We start from the raw sequence: 22,121 nt of genomic DNA, 5'->3' as shown, positions 1-22,121 counted from the left end.
AGGCTTTTCTGATTATTCCGCTGCGTTAGTCGATGTTGCTGTATATCAATTAATTGGGTAATGCCGAGATTAAATTTTGTAAATCAAATAATGTGGATGTTGATGATTAGATTATTACTAATGTGTTGATTAACATGCTTATTTGCTATTAGCAAAATCATTTGATTTAAAAATTTGATCTTCCCAGCATTATCCTAACTAATCACCAGCATGGTGTGACGAGAGCTCCTGTATAGCTATCTCCTCCCCTTCTCTGAAACCCGGCCATCAAAACAGTGTATGAACATTGAAAAACCCAGGAAAACCAACCCCAACACCCCCCCCCCCCCCCCCACTTCTCTTCAATTCACCAAAAACACCACCGAAATGCATTCCCAGCTGTCCCTTTTTCTCTTCTCCCTGCCGGTTTTGCTCCCCGTTGCAAAACCAGATTTGGGTTCTGACCGCGCCGCCCTGCTAGCGCTGTGCTCTGCTGTTGGCGGCTAACCGTGCTCTGGAAGGTCAGCCAGTCCAGCCTATGGAGAGAATTTTCAGTGTGTTCGGAACATGTGTGCATGCGTCATATGTTATTATACAAGTTGAGATACGCTTGGAAAAAAACACTTCCCTGATAATAACATATGGCTAACTCCCTCGAGTTCGGACACATTGAAAAACCTCTCCAGTTCATATTCGTGAACTGGCGTTGTATGCCAGAAAAATTAAATTCCCCAACAACGAAAAATAATAATCGGAGGACCCGAATCTTTTCGGCTCCAACACACCACTTTATTCATACAAAGGTTTATGTTTTTGTGATCACAATGGTAGGGCTTCCTTTTGGATATAACGTGCAGGCTAATGTGACTGTTTATGCTAATGATAAAACAACTAAACAAGGTCTTTGAATTTAAATTCTTTTTTCGTTCGAACTAAATTGGCCCACTTAGTAAAGCAAATGCAGACGAATCAGATCTGTGCTTTGCAAAGGCAGAGCAATTTGTAGTGTGTATCAGATAAAGGCATAATTTGCTGTATACCAACTAATCACCAGCATGCTGTGACCTTGCTCTGTACTATAAAAATGAGAAAAACATGTGTAGGGTCACTTAAACCATGTCATTCGTTGCGCAACTCTTGTATTTGATACCACCTAACCTACATTTATTGTAATAAGGTCACTCAAATCATGTCATTTGTAGTGCATTTCTTATAAACTTTGGATCGTTCAAACTCTTGGTTCAATCTTAGGTGGGAGAGTTGCCCTAGTTAGTAGAGATTATCAAAGTTTTCAAACAACTATGCAAAACGTTGACTGGAGTGGAAATATAGAATCAAATATATGCTATGAAAAACAACTTAAACGATAAGAGACTTCCAACTCAAATGATTAAGGAAAGTGTTATTCAAATATATGCTATGAAAAACAACTTAAACGATAAGAGACTTCCAACTCAAATGATTAAGGAAAGTGTTATTGGCACTCCAAAAATCTCATTCTACACTCCTCATAAGTGTATTTCTCTTTCCTAATATTGAAAGTTTGGAGTGTAGAATGAGATTTTTGGAATGTTAATAACAATTCTCATGATTAACCATGTATACTCACACACCCGAAGTAGTGTGTTCGGTTTTCTTCTTCCAATGTCCCTAGTAACCCAAAAAGGAAAACAATTCATGGGAAGTGGAGAGGACAGCCTTGAATATCATAAACCAAAAAATGCTAGGTACAATAGTAAAGATGGTATCATTTTCCTCGGTCTTTCTCTCTCCCTTCTCCTTTTCTCCTCTCTCTCTCTCTCTTCTTTCTGTTTTTCTTTTTTATAAAAAAAAGTTAACACAAAATGTTTACACGGCTTAATTGTGAACGTACAAATATGTAGACTGACATATGATCTCATGATTTCTCGGTTAATTCCATCAGAAAATGCTGCCGACCATGACCAAAATGTGTAGATTGACAGATCGTCTCATGATTTCTCGGTTAATTCCAACTATAATTTGAGGGGTTACCTTTTCTCGTGAATAAACTTGAGCTGTCTTTTTCTCAGCCTTCCTCCCAAAATTCACACTTTCTTGAAAAAATGTATAATTAATCTAACTAACCTAATTATTCGTAACTGATTAATTAAGCAAACCATATGCATGAAAAGAGATATTTGTTTGTTGAGTATTGAAATGCAAGTAAGCTCCCATAAAATGGAGCTTTATTTTCTTACAAAGTAATTAACCCTCCTGGTGACTACGGAGATGCTAGCAATGTTCTCATTTAGACTTTCTAATTGTATATTCTCATTTTTCTCTATAATTCTTTAATGTTGTTTGATGATTAAAGCTATCTATCATCTAGGTCACCCCTTAAAAATCAATCCTATAAAAAAAAAAAAAAATACATCAATCGTTTAACCATTTGATTAGTGTTGTCTAAATTTACTACTATTTAACTAAAAATATGGTCCTGTTTATTATTGGATAATAATTTGATGGCCTCAACTAATGATCAGTAGAAGAAATGTATACGTACAGCGCTACGTGATAGAAATATGCAAATATCGATCAATATTATGGCCTCCCAATCAGATATCAGATGGGAGATAGCAGATAGGAATTTAAGCTGATCAAATGGCAATGCAGATCTCTCTCTCTTTCTTTCTTTCTGCATGTGTTGGTGTTTTTGTGTTTGTGTGTGTGGGTGAGAGAGAGAGAGAGAGAGAGAGAGAGAGAGAGAGAGAGGCCGACACAGGGAAAGCATGCAACATGAATTATGGCTGTCCAGGCTTTCCAAGTGAAGTGAGGTTCCTTCTGTAAACAAACAGCTACGTAATTTCTGTGTCATTATTCTTAGCTGTTAGGAACCTGGCTGTGTTGGCCCTCCTTTTATAATATACATTCCAATATTCGATATTTACGTGCCTTCAAGAAAGTGCATTGACGTCTTCCTCCCTGTATAAATATACAAGAAGCTTTCCAAGGCGTATCTCGTTTTACTGCTATATAGATAGGAATATCGACAACATATCAAACACTATGTACCACCAATATATCGATACATTATATCAACATGATATTGACTTGGTATTAAGAATATGAATATCATATCAACATGTAGTTGGCCGGCTATTTTCTATTGATTAACATCTAGTCGTTGCCTAATACTTGGTGGATAATTGGCTCTCTGAGTTTCTTGTGTGTCAATACATACACAGTTCATAGATAAAATAGTGATGAGAAGTTAAAGTGCATGCATCCCTCTCCCACCGCACCTTCCATAAAAAGTGTTTGTTAGATAGATGGTCCTACTCTCCTACTCGAATACGATTTCAACAGCTCTGCCTGACGATCCAATACAAAAATATACGTAGTTTTTCTATAATAATAATGATAATAATTAAAACACCCACTTATTTGTTATTGATTATTAATCATTTTTTTTCCTAAAAACTGAGTTAGTTAGTGACTTCATCATGGCAGTCAGCCTTTTGATGACCGAAAACACTCGATAAGATATTTCAGCATCTTCTAACTACTATTGTATGTTTCACCAACACCATGAATCAAAGTTATTGATTTATTAATCGACTACTCGTACTAAGAATACCAACAAATGTACAATAGATTAATCCAAAACTTATTGTCTTCATATTCTTTAATTAACCATGTTCGAAAATTCGATTCATAAAGCCAGTATCCAGTCCAACTAAGAATATCTCATACAATATGGGGTGGCCGCAGATGCTCTTATATATAAATAACAATCTTTTATAAGGAAGAAGATTATAAGAAGTTTCCTCCCAAGTAATAATCTAGCGCAAAGTCACTGGATGTTACACCAGTATTAAGGAGAGGTGGGAAAATGTTTTTGGATTGTCAGTTAAGTTAATCATTCGTTTCTTTATTTTTATATCAAATGATTATCAACAAACAGGTTTTAACAGTACGCTTTTATATCAATTATTAGCGGCAAACTCTATCCCAAATTACATTAAGGTGCGGAAAAGATAGCTATAAATTTTGATTACTGTTACGGAAAATAATACAAAATTTAATTGACCATTACGACATCTACACAAGATATCATTTGGAATATGTGTGGATCCATATATAATTCAAAATATATTATGGTCTTAATCAAAATTTCATCATTTCAACACCAAATTAAATAATTGAGTTGGTAGATATACGGTCTTAGTCAAAATTTAATTATTTCAACACCAAATTAATAAAATTAGTGTTTTGTTAACATATATATCTTCGAACGTGGACCTGAGTATATATATATGTATTATAAATCGTCCCATCACCCCAGCGGTATGATTCGTCGGTGGCTCTTGTGGCAATCATGTCAATGCATCCGACGGCTCACAGTGACCAAAACCAGTTCATACGTATTAGAATTAATCTTTTTTTTTTTTTCTTTTTTGGGGAAAATAGGATTAATCTGTTTTACATCACCAGCAAGAGTTCATTAAGAAATAGCACCTCTAATTGAATTTCTAACAGCATGTAGCACAATACAAACACAAGGCCGACTCCAGCCAATCAACTAGGCAAATTCTTTTTCTTTTGTCAGATATTTATTTACTTGCAGAAATTTTTCAGTGAGAGGACAAAAAGCCATGTAATGAGATTATTAATTCGCATGTTATAATCATTGTTTTAAAAACTTTCGTCTAGCGTTGCTTAGATCTTGTCTAGGCGTTAAATAGTTGGCTACTCTTCAGATTAATTTATGGCCGTTTGAAAATTAAGAAGGGGCTTCTAAATCTGCATAGGCACCCACCTAACCTTGTCTAGGCACCCATCTAGGTCGCAACTCTCACTTAGATGGAAAAAAAAAAAGATAACTTTCATTTTGGGGTAATGCTAAGAAGACTAAATTTGGAAACTAAAGTTGCAAACTAAATGATTTGTCACCAATAAAAATAAACATGTTTATCAACGTTTAAGCAATAAACCAATCATCAACTTTTATGTCATTTAGTTTCCAAAATTTAGTCTAGAAATTGAGTCTCTTTAGCATTACCCTTCATTTTGCAAATGATGTTGAATACTTGGATGAACACTTATTATATGCTTTGTTTTCCGTGTTTTCAATATTATCTAATACTTTATATTCTATATATCACTCTATTTTGTAATTTATGTATCATAATACAATGATGTATTTTTTTTACATATAAATAAACATTTATTTATATGTAATATAATAAATTTAATTAAAAACTAAAACAACCGCCTAGCCGCTAGGCCCCTAATCATGAAATTTAAATTCATCAAGCGATGATACATAAGATGGTAAAATTTACCATCACTTGAGGGTGGTGAACAAAAATATTCTCATTGTAGTCTTTCAAATACTTTAATTTTGTTTTCAGCTAAATAATATAATATCTTGATTATATAATCAAGTTGGTGTATTATTTTATCTTTTGCTTACAATATCCGACAACCCAACGGGAATTACCCCCAAGAAATATAAATGAACACCCGAAACACACAGATTTAGAAATATTTAAACTTTAGGGAAAATAAAATATGCCTAGCTATTAGATTATAAGTTAAGCAAGCAGTGCCAAATCGTCAACCTCTTTAGAAATAGACATCTTGTTTTGTCATCAACTTTAAGTTTTGGCTTTTGGAAAAAGCAAGTTGATTATCTTAAATATCGACAAATATATTGTTGATGATTGAACAAGTTAAATGACAAAAATTCAGTTTTTCTCAGTTGAAAATTGGGATGAAAGTTTATGTTATTTCACTGCTCTAATAATAGTATCCAATGTAGTTTTTATTTTTTATTTTTATTTTTTTTTCCGATTTGCCACCTGCAGTCTTCATTTGTGTCTCACTTTATCTGATATATTTTACCACATGCATTCTTCCCTCATATATCACGGTAACCTATTCCATCAACTATGTTAGTTGTGTAGCATATGACATGTCATGTTAGTAGAACCCATGAATAAAGAGAGGTAGGTTAATTTCAAACTAGATTTTGATTTCTCCCGGTTAAGAGAAGAAAAAAAAGAAGGTTGAACTTCAAAGTTTGTGAGTCAATTTCAAAGTTTTCGGATCATTTTGTAAAGATTTGACCCACCAACTTAGTTGAAAAAACTAAATTGTTCATGCCACGCTAGCACAATTAACGACTCTGTTAACTTATTTGATGAAATAGAATAAAGTGGGACATTAAGAATGAATATATGTGTTACAGTGAAACAATATATAGTGTAAAATATAAACTGAGATACGGATAAAAAGTGCAAATGGTAAAGAAAGATTTGATGAAAAATATGGTTGTCATAACTACAAAAAAAACAAAAAAAGTACACCATTTGGTATTACTTCAATGTTTAACAATTGGAAAGTCCTCTAAAACACCTATTTTATAAAATAATTAACTCAGTACTAAAATGAATACATATAGTTAATGTATACGCGAGTTACATTTGGTTTTTGTGTTGAACGTACAAGTGGAGCGGAGTGGTTCAATGCCACCCCGATCAACAGCTTGTGCCAAATTGTTTATGGAATTTGTAATTATGTGTGTGACTATGTCCAATGAATAATTAGGCCGTTGTACAAATAATATATGGGGTATTAAACAGTGATCTTTGGTATATGACTTCAATGCTACGTATCATTTATCGCTACAAGTATTTTAACCGTTAGACCTGACTTTTACAATTATTTAAATATTTTATTTTCAACCTTAGTCATTTATTTTCGCATCTAAACCCTGTAACAAGATAAAGATAATCATATATAACTCATTATTGCATTTGAATTTTACTTCGGTCTATGAGGCTTCCAAATCAAATTTGTCATTGCCATTTTCTCAATTAATTCATTGATGAACAAAAACGTTTACAAAGAAAAATTGTTAAAAGAATTGATAAAAATCAACATCCACCATACACTTGTACAAACAATCCAAATACACATAAGCCAATTTCTTAAATAAATTAAATAACAAAATATCAGAAAACAAACAAACCCATCTAAAATGTAATTTATAGGGAGAGAAAACAAAGAAAAATATTAAAAAATAAGGAATTTTAACAAAAAGTTATCTATATTGTTTACTTTAACAAAAATTTATATTTTTATACTAAAAAGTTAATTTTAATATTATTTATTTTATCTTTTATTTTATTATTTTCGTTAAATCTTTAAATTTTCAAACTATTTTTATTAATTTTTTTTTAAAAACATCTAGTAAAAATAAAAGGAAAAGAAGAAGAAAAGCAAAAGACCAAAAAAAGCAAAGGACAAAAGAGTAAATGACAGTTGACTACACCACCCATCAGGTCACCACTTCTCCTTCACTCTCCTAACTGTCACTGCACACAGCTAGGGTCTACTCTCTCTCCTTTCTTCCCTATTTTAGTATTTACCTCACAGCCTGTAGCCTGTACTCCCTCTCTCTCTCTTCTTTCTCTCTCCTAGGGAACCAGAAGGCCAACAAAAAGGGCCAAAAAGAAACGAGGAAATGCAGCTCCCAAAACACACTTTCTCCTCTCTCTCTCTCCTCCTCTGAAACCCAAAAACCAGAACAATGTATGATCCTTGAAAACCCCAGAAATCCACACCCCCACCCAATTCACCAAAAACGCCATCTGGGGTTCCACCAAAATGCATTCCCAAACCCAAAGGCTTTGCCTTTTCCTCTTCTCCCTGCTGCTTTTGATCCCCATTGCAAAACCAGATCTGGCTTCTGACCGCGCCGCTCTACTGGCCCTGCGCTCCGCCGTCGGCGGCCGAACTCTGCTTTGGAATGTGAACCAGACCAGCCCATGTTCGTGGGCTGGCGTCAACTGTGAGGACAACCGTGTCACGGGGATTCGTCTTCCCGGCGTGGCTCTATCCGGCGTAATCCCGAGTGGCATTTTTGGAAATCTGACTAGTCTCCGCACTCTCAGTCTCCGTCTCAACGCTTTAAGGGGTCCTCTGCCGTCAGATCTCTCCGCCTGTGTTACTCTTCGTAACCTTTACTTGCAGGGGAACCTTTTCTCCGGCGAAATCCCAGAGTTTTTGTACAGTCTACACGACTTGGTCCGGCTGAACTTGGCGTCCAACAATTTTTCCGGCGAGATCTCACTGGGTTTCAACAATCTCACCCGCCTAAGGACTTTGTATCTTGAAAGCAACAAGCTTTCTGGAGCGATTCCTGAGCTGAAGCTTCCTAATCTCGACCAGTTTAATGTATCCAACAATTTGCTAAACGGGTCTGTTCCGAAGCAGTTGCAGTCTTACTCTTCAAGCTCGTTTCTGGGTAATTCGCTATGTGGGCTTCCGCTTGATGCTTGCCCTGGAGATGGCGGAGGAGATATAAACATGAATGACAGCCACAAAGGGAGAAAGCTTTCAGGTGGTGCTATTGCCGGTATTGTGATCGGATCCGTGCTGTCTTTTCTCGTGATTGTCATGCTTTTGATATTTTTCTGCCGAAAGAAGAAGAGCAAGAAGACGAGCTCCGTCGACATCGCCACCGTGAAGCACCCGGATGTCGAGATTCCCGGCGAGAAGCTGCCCGCGGAGGCTGAAAATGTGGGATACGGAAATGGGTCTTCGGTGGCGGCTGCTGCGGCGGCGGCGATGGTGGGGAATGGGAAAAGTGAAGCCAATAGCGCCGTTGGTGCTAAAAAGCTGGTGTTTTTTGGCAATGGGGCGAGGGTGTTTGATCTGGAGGACTTGTTGAGAGCTTCGGCGGAGGTTTTGGGGAAGGGGACTTTCGGGACCGCATACAAGGCGGTTCTGGAGGCTGGGACTGTGGTGGCCGTGAAGAGGCTGAGGGATGTGACAATTTCGGAGAGCGAGTTTAAAGAAAAGATTGAAGCTGTGGGAGTGAAGGATCATGAAACTTTGGTGCCCCTGAGGGCCTACTATTTCAGCAGAGATGAGAAGCTTCTTGTCTATGATTACATGCCTATGGGAAGCTTATCTGCACTTTTGCACGGTCAGTGTTTCTTCCTATTTGATTGCTTGCTTTATTGGTTGATACACACACACACACACACACGCATATATCTTTGTATATGTTGCTCTGCCATTTCAGTTATATTGTTGTTTCTTTATTTCTTTGCTGGAATTTTGATGATGATGGATGTGATCTCTTCTGATGCATCATTAGTTTCTCCGAATCTGGATAAGATTAGAAATGTTAATGTGCTATTTGAGTAGTCTCTGAGGATTTGTTATGCATAATTTTGCATCTCCACAGACTCTGTGTTACTCATTTTCGTGCTTGTTTCCTCTCGTACGGTTGAAATCTATTAGTGATATATATATTCTTTGTAATTTCAGTTTTGTTAGTACTTCGTTTTGCATGATCTAAGTTATGCTATCAGCGTAGTCTTCGTATATGCATCATTAATCAGGAATTGCTGTTATTCCAAAACCATTTTATAGATTTTTGGTTCAAATTCCCATCTTGCGTTCTATCTTGACACTACAGGAAACAAAGGAGCAGGCAGGACCCCATTGAATTGGGAAATCAGGTCCAGAATTGCCCTTGGAGCTGCCCGTGGAATTGAATACCTACACTCTCAAGGCCAAACTGTCTCGCATGGAAACATCAAGTCATCCAACATCCTGCTAACAAAGTCCTATGAAGCTCGGGTTTCTGACTTCGGCCTAGCACACCTTGTTGGTCCCTCATCCACTCCCAACCGAGTTTCTGGCTACCGGGCACCAGAGGTTACTGATCCTCGCAAGGTATCCCAAAAGGCCGATGTTTATAGCTTTGGGGTATTGCTCTTGGAGCTACTTACTGGGAAGCCCCCAACTCAAGCGCTCTTGAATGAGGAAGGAGTTGACCTCCCAAGGTGGGTTCAGTCCATAGTCAAAGAGGAGTGGACTTCAGAGGTTTTCGATGTTGAGCTCCTCAGGTTCCAGAATGTCGAGGAGGAGATGGTTCAGCTCTTGCAACTTGCAATAGATTGTTCGGCTCAGTATCCTGACAAACGCCCTTCAATCTCCGAAGTGACAAGGCGCATTGAGGAGCTACGTCATTCTAGCTTGCGAGATGAGCAGCCCGCGGTTGTCCGTGGTTTAGACGATGTGTCCTCTCGATGAGTTGAGTTGCTCAGGGCCGGCCTTCGGCCATCTTCCCTCATGGATTTGCAGGGCAATTCCTTGCTTTGTTGTGTTAAATCTGGTGATTTTGTTGTATGTTAAAAATCCAAGTCTTCCTCTCACCTTCCTTGGGAGCCAAACTATAATTTTTTTTTTTTTTTTTTCACCCAATTGTTCCCCATTGCACTAGTTTTTTTTTTACTGCCCTTTTAGGTACACTTTTGGGGTGGATATCAGTTCCATTTGTTGTTGGTGGATTATGGTTTTATGTAATTATTACTTCACCTTTTGCCTTTTGTCTTTTATTTGTTATCATTTATTACAACTATTTTAGCTACTTGAAATTAAGATGTTTTGGTTGCTTCATGTGTTGGTTGTCATGTCTTTTCATACTTTGGTGAAAGATTTATGAAATTAAGCAAACCTTTGTTAGTTATTGTTTCGCTCTCCATATTTCTCTTTCTTGTCACGTGGTTTAGTTACAAAAATCCCTGCATGTATGGGATGATACAACAATTTTGAATACAGGAAAGGCGGAAAGTAACACGATGCTTTGCGATGAAGACGAGGATGAAGAAAACTTTGTAATTTTGGATTCGGGAAAGATGGAAAGTAACATGATGCTTTTGTGATGGAGATGAGGATGAAGAAAACTTTGTATCAGTGTGTGACTGATCTGAAATACCATTACAATGACGTTTTAGTCGAGGTTTTGTGGTGATGATGAAGCTTGGTGGTGGACCAAACTAATGCGTGAGGTGGAGGGAAGTGTGAAAAGAGAGGAGACAGGAGAGTGATGCGGTGGTCCTTGGTTGTGGTTAGATTTTGTTGGCATCCAAGGCCCTCTTTTCATTAAAATGTGGTGCATAACAATTAACAAGCCTTCAATATATGAGAGAAAACAAAATTTTGGTTTTTCCAAAACATGGGATATTTTTGTCCTGGGTTTGTGCTGTCCTGTCCTGAAGCTTTTTTGGGTGTACTATGAATAATCTATACAGTTAAAACCTTTTTCTCTAATCCCAATTTTGACCAATTAATAACCTTTTTTTGGGATATTCCAGATGATCTTTCACGTATCAATTATTCATTTCATACAAAAAAAAAAATGTTATTTTTATTATAATTTGTATAATTCTTTTAATATAGATGAGATTCACCTGTGTAAGTAGATCGTACTTCTGTTAGAACGATAACACAAATAGGTGATAAGTGTAATATTACTTCTACTTACATGCACTGATAATTTGAAACTAAATGTCTTTCATCGTCTACATCATGAAAATTGACTTTTTCACAAATATGCAACATTATGTAAAAAAATAACCATGCTTCTATTATGTCCTATGTCAAAGAATAATTTTTTTTATACACATCTGAAAATTTGAGGTGCTCCACTATTCTTTCAAAATTCATAAAAACGTACGACTCAATAGACGATAAGCCCTCAAATTGGATTACAACTTTTCCATAGAATAATGCTACACTCTTTTTTACATTTCATACACTGTTATAAGTTTTGTCTTTTATTTCTCTTTAACTCATTTAGTCCCACAGCCAAAAAATTGAGAAATGCGTTAAAAGTAAAAAATAATGTGTAAGTAACACTACCCTTTCCTTAATGCTCATGCATTTTTCACCAAACGCTTGAATCATTTGCAATGAATATTCTCCACATAAAAGTCAAAATTATTGTAATATATGTGGATGGGCCACATAAATAGTTCGTTACTATTTATCCAAAGAAAAATCAAATGGATTATTATTTATATGAAGAAATTACCATTCAGCCATGCTAGAGAGAAAAGAGAAAATAGTGAAAGTTATTTTGCACTCCTATTTTTTCAGATAATGAAAGAACGTACTACTACTACCCCAAGAACGTAAGCACACTTACTGAACCTCGTAAATATTGTGTCTTATTTTATTCCACTGCACACATACAACGCTCCGCATCTGTCGAAAAATTGAATAAAACAAGATACAGTGCGATTTGGAAGAGAGAGGATGTGTTTTCACATTGCCATGGGGAAGGAAAACCAAGAGACTAGTGACAAAAATCCTCAAGCTCAACCAGCACAGGGTATACCAATTAGGATACATCAAAGTCCTTAAGATACAAAAGACTACTCAGACCGTAAAATTGACGCCCCTGCGGCGGATAAGTTACCTATAAGAGCAAGGAGCACATACCGAACCAGTTTCGGCTTTTTGAGTTTTCTGAATTCTTCCATCTCTCCAGGTGCAAATTCATCACTCAAATTGCTCTCAACTGCTCACTGTAAACGAAAGAAAAAATGATCGATGATCATATGTACAAACAACGACGAGGTGATTAGGCCCCAAAAACAAGCCCAAATCATTTCGGTGGCAAAGCCCTAATCCTGGGTTTTGAGACAACCAGGAGCAACCTGCTATGCGCTGGGATTCAATGACGGATCGTCCTTAAAACCCTTTGAAAGCAGATCATAGTTGATTGATGCAAGCTGGGAGAGATTCTGAACCATGATCATAAGAAAATAAAGTAAGATATGTCACGAAAAGGTGAAAAAATGAACTAAATAATTAACAAAAATAGATCCATGCAAAGCAGTGGGAAAGCAACATCAGCATAAGATGACGGATGACAAGAGGAAACAAAAAATACATGGCATCCAAGACACTATTCATGAAGAACTCACGACTAATTACAGTATGAGCATCTTGAGTGGTCATTTTAGAGATGATAAAAGAAACGACAGCCTTGTAAGTTAAGAAATACCTTAAATGAGAAATTACTGAAAGAGTAATTGATAGAAGAGCCAGACTCGAACTCTGTCAGACCCCCACATTCATCACCCTGTCAATGAACGTCGCCCCAAGATCATGTCAGTGCTGCAAATTATATTGAAATACGGGCAATATAAAATATATTCTTATCAGTAGTTAAAAGCACTCGTTTCTTGAACTAATGTACCACTTCCTCATGACGGTTGCTCAAGCAACTGCTGCTGCCACTTAAGCTGTCAGAATCACTGGAATCATCCATGTCACTGGGTGGATATACATGTTGATCTGAAGGATTCCATGCGTAACGACTGGTGAAGTAACTGGTATCTAGAGCACTCTCTGAAGTGGGAACAAACGCAGCCTGCAAGAAATGAGAAGTCATAAGGGAGTGGTGCTAACCAACCCGAAGATGAAAAATCTATGTCTTCATTTTTATTATTTATGAATACGCTGTATCACACCTTTTGCCTGGCAAGCGTGTCCCAGTTGACATCTTTAAAGAATGGATGCTGCTTCACCTTTATCACAGATTGCAGTTTTGTTAGTTTATCGAAGAAGTTTGAAAGATCATGCACTAAAATATAATGAATAAGAAGCAAATCTAACTAACAAATACCTCTGATGCACCTCTAGCTCCAAGTCTTTGATTAGGATCTTCTGTCAATAACCTGTAAACTAATTGTATCAGCATTAACTAAACAAACATCACAACTACATGCTGTCACTAGACATCACATGTAAATATGCATGAATATGCATTTGCATGTTTGAACATAATGGACCCTTAAAATGGAACACAAATTCAAACAAAATCTAAGATCACTTTTCAATCCCACGCATTCAAAGAACAAATTAACAAATTAGATAAAAATTGTTATTCCACGTTTAGGCCTCCTTGCAAAATAAGAAGAGAGTTCCTGCAGACTGAAACCATGAGTGACGGGTTCATAACTTGCAGTAGAATTAAAGAAGTTCAAGAATGTTGACACAAGTATCTGAAAACTAAACCAAAACAGAGCGCCAATGCCCTTGATCTCAACACAAACTGACTAATGGTCAACTTCAATGGAGATGCTAACTTCAACAGAAACAAATATTTCCTCCTTAGCAAAGCAGTAACAAAACATATCTTTGAAAGCAATAAAATCGCATAAAATCTTGGATGATTCACTTACTGATCAATAAGATCCTGTGCTTCAGGACTCATCTCGCCAACCCCAGGCCAAGGAATATTACGGTTGAGAATATTATCAAATATAGTCTACAAGCAAAAGAAGAAAATGGTTAAAAAGAACAAACTGTAAAATCACAAACAATTTTTGTTGTAAACACCAAGCCTATGTATTATAACATATTTTAGATGCAATGTATTAACCTGAGGATGCTCAGCATTGAAAGGTGGAATTCCAACAATCAATTCAAATAAAATGACACCAACAGACCACCAATCTGCAGTTGCACCTGTGGACCATAGAACAGCAGCAAGTTGTTAATCTTACAACGGTTTAACCAATAAACAGAACAGAAAGCTGTTCGGCAAAAACACAAGAGCATAATGGCCACGCCCTTAAATACTTAAATAGTGATCAACCAAATAAGTGAACAGCATGTTTGGGGAAAAGCAGGGAAAACAAGAGCAGTATGGTTGGGTGCCCTTAAGCTTCCATGAAAGACTAAAGAGTACCAATGAAAAATGATTTAAACATTTTAGCCCATAGTTGAACATCGGGCTAATTAGTATTTCTTTCTTGATGTTGAAGCTTAATCTAAGGCTGAAAAGTTTAGAACAAGATAAAGGCAATAATAGCACCTTAAACTTAGAAAAGGCTATACGAACCATGTCCTGTTCCCAAAAGTATCTCTGGTGCCAAATAGTCAGGTGTACCGACTGCAGAACGTTTCTTTCGGCTTTCTCGCTGATGCTCAGAGAGAGATAATTCGGGTTCATCTTCCCCAAGAAGGGATGTGCTACTAACTGCTGGACCAGATAAATCATCAGTGCTGTTGATGAGACCAACCTTCGAAAGCCCAAAGTCTGTCAACTGCTCAGATGGAATACAAAAGGTTAAATTTGGGTGGACAAAGAAGTGAAAGCCATCTATAACCCCCATTCAACTGCTACACAAAAATGAAAATTATTTCCAACCCACTAGGCACAAACTACTGAAATTATTTATTTAAGAAAGAAATAGATTGAGAGCAATCTTCGGATGTGCCTATGTGAGTGCTAGTGCTCTATTTTATGATGTGAAATAATTGAAATTTATACAAAACGTTTCATTTATCTTGAACAAAATATGCATCCAACTAAAGCTAAACCATGTAACTATCACGAGCTCTAGTAGAGATAGATTTTCAAATTTCACTATCCTGCTTCAACTGAAAAACTCGATGATATTAAAGGCACTATTATATTGACATTGAAACGCAACAAAACTAATAAGATAAATCTGTATGTACATGCCTTAACATGGCCGTCATGAGCAATTAACAAATTGTCAGGCTTCAAATCACGATGAACCACACGAAGTGAATGTAAATACTCTAAAGCAAGCACCTGCAAAATCAAAAATAGACAAACATGACCTCAGACTATGAACTTGCAAAGCGAAGTATGCAGCAAAATAGTTCTGAAGAAGTTGCAAGCCTATACCACTTCTGCTATATATACACGAGCAACCTCCTCGTCCAAGCAGCCTAAACTTCTCAACAATGAGTATAGATCTCCTCCATTCAAATACTCCATCACAAGATACAAGTTTTCACTACAAGTAAAAGAATAGAAGAAGCGAACCTGATACAGTTCAAATTGTGTTAGAATGAAACAAAATGTTCTCAAGGCAAGGTAAAACGCTTTGCTAGAACACCTGCTCACCACAAAAGGATTGCGGACTGAAATCAAGATGTCACGTTCTGCTAAAATACTTTCAACAGCATTTTTCCGGATCATATCAGCCTTTTTAAGAACCTGTTACAAATGATACAAAATAAGAATGAGCAAATCCTCTTCATGCTCAATGATAGGGAAAAACCAAAACATTCTTTTCTTTGTTTTCAGGGTGTTTGTGGGGATGGAAACACTGAAATTTCATAGACTAGACAGGCTAGGTATGATCCAAAATATCATCATTTTCATACTTACAGTAGTTGTAATAAGTTTTAACCAAAAAAATTGTACGCAGCTTCCAAACAAAAATAGAATGTGGTTGAAAAACCACTAAATTGATGTATGCCAAAAGTTTCCACAGGTTCAAATTAAAAATAAAAATAGAGAAGAAGAGCTATCACAATAAAAGCACACAGAAGGCCGGCTATAACATGAATAAATCACCCAAAAAACTAAAAAAAGTAAAAACTCGGTAACGTACAGAAAATTATATCAGAGAAAAACAGGAAGCTTAATCAAACTAAAGGTGACATGGAGCAATACAGTCAGCAAGAAATTACACGTCTAATTATGTGGTACCTTAATCGCAAAAAGATCCCCTGTTGTTCTCTTTTTAGCTAAGAAAACTCGCCCAAATGCCCCACGGCTTATTGGCTTGATAATTTCAAAGTCATCTATAGATGTTCGGTCCTTGGAAAACTGTACAGGGCCTGTACGAACCACGTCATCTTCTAGTGGAGCTTCTTCATCAATTACGGTAGTTGCTAAATCAACCTTCTCATCATCCACTAACTCACAAAGCTGCAAATACTTCTCCCTAGAATATCAACATTACGACAATGTAAAATTGAACTTAGAAAGGAACTGAAAAGGTTACACGTAGTTCTGATGATTTCTTAATGAATTGTTTAATACCACATTTCAGGAGAAATGTAGATACCAAGAAAAATAGCAGCAAGTACCCACATTCAAGGAACATTAATGAACACTTTAGTTCAAGGCTTGAAGCTTGTTAAAACCAATAAAAATAGCAGCAAGTACCCACCGAATCAGCTTCTCAACGCGTGCCCCAAATGTTTCCACGGTAAGTGCATCAAACTTTCTGCGGTCTATAACAACTCTCAAGTCTTCAAGACAAGACAGTAGATATGGCATAGAGCGATCATCATCCAAAGGCGTATTTGCTACGCACCGAGCAATATCAGAAAGTTCATTCATCTGCATCATCCAAAAGCAGTTAGCTTTGATAGAATGAAAAATAAGTCTTTGAGCAAAACAAATACTAAAATTAAATCAAATTCATGCAACTTTGAAAGTTTGAATAAAATATATATCCCACTTCACCGTGTGCAGACACTAATAATCTGCAGGTGGTGCACAGTATTTGAAGTGAAAATTTAAAGACTTGGAGAGGACAGCAAGATGTTTCCATTGCATTTTCAATTTGACAAAGATTATAGCTCAGGTTGTAAATTGATATTCAAATGCCGAACAATTGCATCACAAGCATGTGCTTGGGGAACTCCCAGAGCAAATAAGTATTTGTAATATCAAATAGATTAATAAGATACCTGAGGAATATCGTCTTGCTCAGAGAAAGAAGCCTTGCCTGCAAGGAGCAAGTCAATCTGACTGGCCCTTGGTGTCAATAAGGGAGACCTAGGAGTCATGCTGCCTGCAGATGATGTTGTCATTCCTTGATCAGACTTTGGACCAAAACGAGTTCTACATGACATGGAAGGTAGACCTTTCAAGTCATCCATAAAAGCTGAATTATCAGCTTCAGGAAAACAATCGAGCATGTCCTCTGAGCCTCTGTGGGACCAGTCACTAAGTTTTGGAGATATAACGTCAGATTCTTCGGTCACACTTGAATTAGATGCTTTCGCAACGTCTGGACTACCTAAACCATGCTGGATATCCTTTTGAGCAAAGGACTCCATCAGTTTTTCAAGGGTTTCAGAAATTCTGACAAGACGCTCATTCACACTTATACCCTTTGGATCACATCGATCAGCAATCGCACAAATTCTTGAATGGTCTTCCACATTTGCAGTTGGAACCTCCTCCTCACAGATGCGACATATTATAGAACTATCGTCAGATACATTCGGTTGATTTCCCCAACCCCAAGACGGTTTGTGCTGGTGCTTGGAAGAACGCTCATGAGAATCCTTGCCAGAAGGCTCAGGTAGCTTAACAGAAGTAGGATCAATGTCAAAAGTCCCTCTCTTGTTGTCTGAACCTTTCAAATGTTCAACCTTAGGATCACTCTGCTCCTTAAATTCAGTAGTTTCTTTCATGCTTTTCGCAACCGGAGATGGGAATTTCTTCCAAGATGTCATCCGGTCCCTACTAGCAGGAGACTCCGAATTCTTAGGTGGTTGATCAACAGGAGGTGAGAACAAATTTCCCGGTAAAACATGGTCTCTCTTCCATTCCAAACCGTGTTGCTCTTGACTGTAAGATTTCCTAGCTGAAGCTGCTTTAGAAGCTTTTGCAACACTTAAGTTCTTTGGATCCTTTGCCAAACTTGGCGGAATTCTTTTATCAGTGGAACGCAGAACTCTTGATTGACGAAGCTGGAAAACCTGTTCATCCTCGGCCAGTCCGGTTTCCTTATGGAATTGCAGCAACCTAGTACACCTTGTGAGTATGAAAAGCATTCGAGTGTGAAGCTGCTTCAGCACACCCGGAGGAAGTTCTTGACGTCTATCATCCAATTCCTGAACTATGCCTTCACACTGAAGCCAAAACTCTCCAGATGATGTCACTGCACAACTTCGTGCCAAAACCAGCAAATCCTCAAGAGTTTCCTGCAACTCTGGATGATTATCTGCATCTTTTTCAAGAATTCCAACTAAATCTGCTGCAAATATAGCCAGATCAGAGTTCACTTCTTCCTTTGCTTTGTCAAACTTTGCCCTAATTGCAACCAAGATTTCCTGCATATCAGAAGCATGATTCCAAGCAGGTGAAATTTCCTAGTTCAAATTTAACTACTCATAAAAAGGTGATATAAGATGAAGACAAAAGTACCTCCAGGTTGTTCAAGCCTCGAGGCTTCCAAAATGGGAAAGGTCGTACACCTTTTGAATTCAGTTCATGGGAAAAACTTTTTATATCAGAAGGAAGCCTCTTCCTTGGTGCACTTGTTAAGCGGAGTATAGCTTGAAAACGGGGCGACTCGGACTCCTTGGGATTTTCACAATCATATGCAGTCTATTAAGGAAAAATATCAATCGCAAACACATTATGACAAGAAATAATAGAACAAGGAAACCATCAGAAATAAGTAAATAAATACGTGGAGACGTAAATAAAATAATTGTACCCGCACCTCTGGTGTACATACATCTGAACTTCTTAAACCTCCAGAGTGACCCCAAGATGATATGTTTCTCCCTATTAAGGATGATGGAGGTATCAAAAGCCATTAGAGGGGAAAATACACCACACATCGTATAAAATATGAAAGTGTACCAAAAAATCCAGTAATTTGCATAAAAGACCAAAGGCATTCTAGTATCAACTCATGAAGCATGAGAAAAACTAACTACACGCCAACCGCACTTGTCGTCCATGTTTTCCTAAGCTTACACAAATTGATGGGTGGAGTACTACCTTAGACTAGATTCATGTAGTGGTAGGGTACACCTGCCTGAACCGGAGCCTCATCCACTCATCACACCATTGCACACTCATCAAAAGATAAAGCTTTCACAGCTCCACAGATTATTCAAAATCAATGCCTTTCACAAACGTTAACCTTTAATAGTTTTGGTTGGAGTTCAAGTCATTTTTGTGGTAATGCCTACAGCCTACAAGAGTGATTTCGAAAACCATGTGACTCCCAAGTTCCCAACTCAATTCACGACCTAAAGGCTAAATCTTTAACGATAACCCAGTGCATACTGCATAAACTAAATTAGCATAACTTATAAAACTCCTGCATCGCATAATTGCTCGAAATCATACCATCTTCAGCCGACGATTCTCCCTTCCGTAACCGCGACGGCGCCACCCCGTTGGGGCTCTGGTCTCTCGAAGGCAAGCTACCGGTTGATGCAGCATCAGAATTGCTGCCATTATCACCCCAACTCCCACTTGTCACATTGTCATTGAACCCAATCCTACTCTGACTCGCAGCCTCCTTCTTCTTCCCCCCACCTCCCGACCCTAAACTCCGATCGCCGACCCCTGGCCTCGACAAATTACTCGAGCCCAGCGCCGAACCTTTGTCACCCCTAAACCCAAAAAAGCTCTCTTGAGGCAACGGCCCCGATCTCGTCTTTATCCTATTCAACCCCAGCGACGACGCCAGAATGGGAGACACCGAAGCCGCCGACTCCGCAGCCCCCGATGCGGACGCAGACGACTTCTTCGGAGTCGCGCCAGTCGAGCTCGCGGACTTCGCCGGCGTCTTAAGCTGAGCTGGACTCTCTTTCCCCTTCACATCCTTCTTCTTTGACCCGTCTTTGACTAGACTCTGCCTACTGAATCCGCCGCCGCCGCTGGAACTGGTACTCGGGCCGGGCGAGTCGTCTTTGGATGCGGATTTAGGCTTCTTCTTATCGGATCGGATCGGGGAGTTGGAACCCAGAGATCGCGGGCTGTTATTCGACCCATCGGGGCTGTTGGAGGAGTCGGATTTCTTAGAGGAGAAGAACCTGCCCTTGAACACCATTGCTGTATATAGATTTCCTTTCTAGGGCTTGTGAAATATGCGCAGCCCTAGCGTGGAAGCATAGGGCTGCTTTTAGAGAGAGAAAGTGGAGGAGAGAGAGAGAAGCAGGAGTTGGTTGGAAGTTCGAGAAATGGATGTGTCGATGGTTTGAAAGTAGAGAGAGAAGGAGGGGCGAAGAAGAAAAGAGAGAAGAATGTGAGTCGAGTCGAATGGCATGGATATAGCGCCTCCGCGTGTGATCATTTTTCCAAACCTTTGATTTCAAACACTGTTAAAACTTCAAACGTCAACAAGATATTTCCAATTTTCTATGTTTGAAATTTGTATTTCTAAAGTTGTAGATATAGAGGTTTGCGTTTTGGATGAACCGTTTGGGTAATGTTGAAATCATTTATTTTTGCATTCAATAATTTGAGTTTGAATCTCTTTGGATTTTAAGTTTGTATCTCGCTTTTTAATGTTGTTAGACTAGTACTCGAAACAAAAAGAAAATAACACATATATCACAATGAAATGAAAGATGTGAGAGGGCAATGATCATATACATTTCTTCATCTATGAAATTCGAATTTAAGACTTTTTACTTAAAATCAGGGAAAATATCACATACTGTGGTATAAAGTTGTTACAAGTTGATATTATTTTTTTTTTTTAACAAATAATATTTATCTATACTAAGAATATATGGTAAACTTAGGGTTTAGCCTCATATTGAGCGAGCTAGTAATACTATGATTCAAATTTGATTATCGAGAATCGAACCTAATCTGTCATTTATAAGTAAAGAAGAGTATCACTAAATCATACTATTAAGTGTTATTAGTTGATATTAAGAATTAGTGAGAGGGCTCCCACGCTGCACTAGAAAGAGCAAAATAGTTGGGCCTGCCTTGCCTGCGAGGTGCTTAACTTTTGAGCCCATTTAACATCATAAAGCATAACAAAAGCCCATTACACAATGAGTTGGGTTAAATTAGCCAATTTGCAAACTGGATTCTGGGTAATGCCTCCTTCATTGCGGATGGGGTCCAAGACTTCGGAACAAAAGAAAATTGACTCCCAATTTTTTCTTATTTTTTTTATTTTTTTGTTTGTCAATAGCAGTGTGTAAAATATGAAAATAGAATTAAAGTCTTAATTTGACCTCATGTCGGAAAAACTTTTAAATTTAACCTAAAATTGATAAATATTATCTATATTTTTATACATATGTTCAATATCAGATAAACTTTTATATCCAAACTAATGTTTGACAATTCTTGAAACTTCATTTTAAATTTTCATCGAAAGCAACCGTTATTTTAAACAAGAAAAGAAGTGGGGAATCTCGAACACGAGGGAAGAGGGTCACTATTTCAATTTAGAAACATTTTTTTCTGAAAATAAAAAAATTATTAAGTCCACAAACTTTTGGATGATCAAAAGGCTAAAGATAAAAGCGGAGATCTTGTAAGCTAATTATATTATTTTTTTAGGCACAAGTTGCGTTGTAGTTGTATAGCAACAACAATATAAACTGTACCTTTAATCCATTTTTTAATTATTAATATACTAAAGAACTTATTAGCATCGATAACGAGCAGATGTACTGCACTTATGTGTTGATAAAAAGCATATGTACTGCATTTGTGCGTTGATAAAGAGCAGATGTACTGCACTTACGCACTTGAACATAAATTTTATATTGTATAATTTCAATTAATTTATTGTAGAATATTATTT

At 37.5% G+C, this 22,121-nt stretch overlaps 2 protein-coding genes across 3 annotated transcripts; one reads left to right on the top strand and one right to left on the bottom strand.

Moving 5' to 3' along the window:
* The first annotated feature begins 7,327 nt into the window (after window positions 1-7,327).
* On the top strand, window positions 7,328-10,345 carry LOC137713011 (probable inactive receptor kinase At1g48480). Its single transcript, XM_068452239.1, has 2 exons — window positions 7,328-8,938; window positions 9,437-10,345. Exons 1-2 carry the CDS (start codon window positions 7,615-7,617, stop codon window positions 10,054-10,056), a joined length of 1,944 nt encoding a protein of 647 aa, XP_068308340.1. The 5' UTR covers window positions 7,328-7,614; the 3' UTR covers window positions 10,057-10,345.
* A 1,610-nt stretch (window positions 10,346-11,955) lies between these two features.
* Window positions 11,956-20,604, bottom strand: LOC137712495 (probable serine/threonine protein kinase IREH1). Of its 2 annotated transcripts, XM_068451568.1 has the most exons (18): window positions 19,691-20,604; window positions 19,053-19,117; window positions 18,752-18,934; window positions 17,284-18,657; window positions 16,758-16,930; window positions 16,292-16,529; window positions 15,701-15,793; window positions 15,479-15,619; window positions 15,290-15,382; window positions 14,663-14,867; window positions 14,201-14,286; window positions 14,001-14,086; window positions 13,442-13,493; window positions 13,287-13,343; window positions 13,013-13,186; window positions 12,818-12,895; window positions 12,468-12,554; window positions 11,956-12,335 (listed from the first exon to the last, which is right to left on the bottom strand). In XM_068451568.1, exons 1-17 carry the CDS (start codon window positions 20,397-20,399, stop codon window positions 12,471-12,473), a joined length of 3,891 nt encoding a protein of 1,296 aa, XP_068307669.1. In that variant the 5' UTR covers window positions 20,400-20,604; the 3' UTR covers window positions 11,956-12,335; window positions 12,468-12,470. The 2 variants fall into 2 exon arrangements, with proteins under 2 accessions (XP_068307669.1, XP_068307668.1); XM_068451567.1 differs by having other exon boundaries at window positions 11,956-12,554.
* Between the last annotated feature and the right edge of the window lie 1,517 nt (window positions 20,605-22,121).

This window comes from Pyrus communis, chromosome 13 (assembly GCF_963583255.1).
Source record: "Pyrus communis chromosome 13, drPyrComm1.1, whole genome shotgun sequence".
Classification (NCBI taxonomy): Eukaryota; Viridiplantae; Streptophyta; class Magnoliopsida; order Rosales; family Rosaceae; genus Pyrus; species Pyrus communis.
Note: the sequence above shows the minus strand (reverse complement) of the source record. Positions and strands in the feature narration are given on the sequence as shown.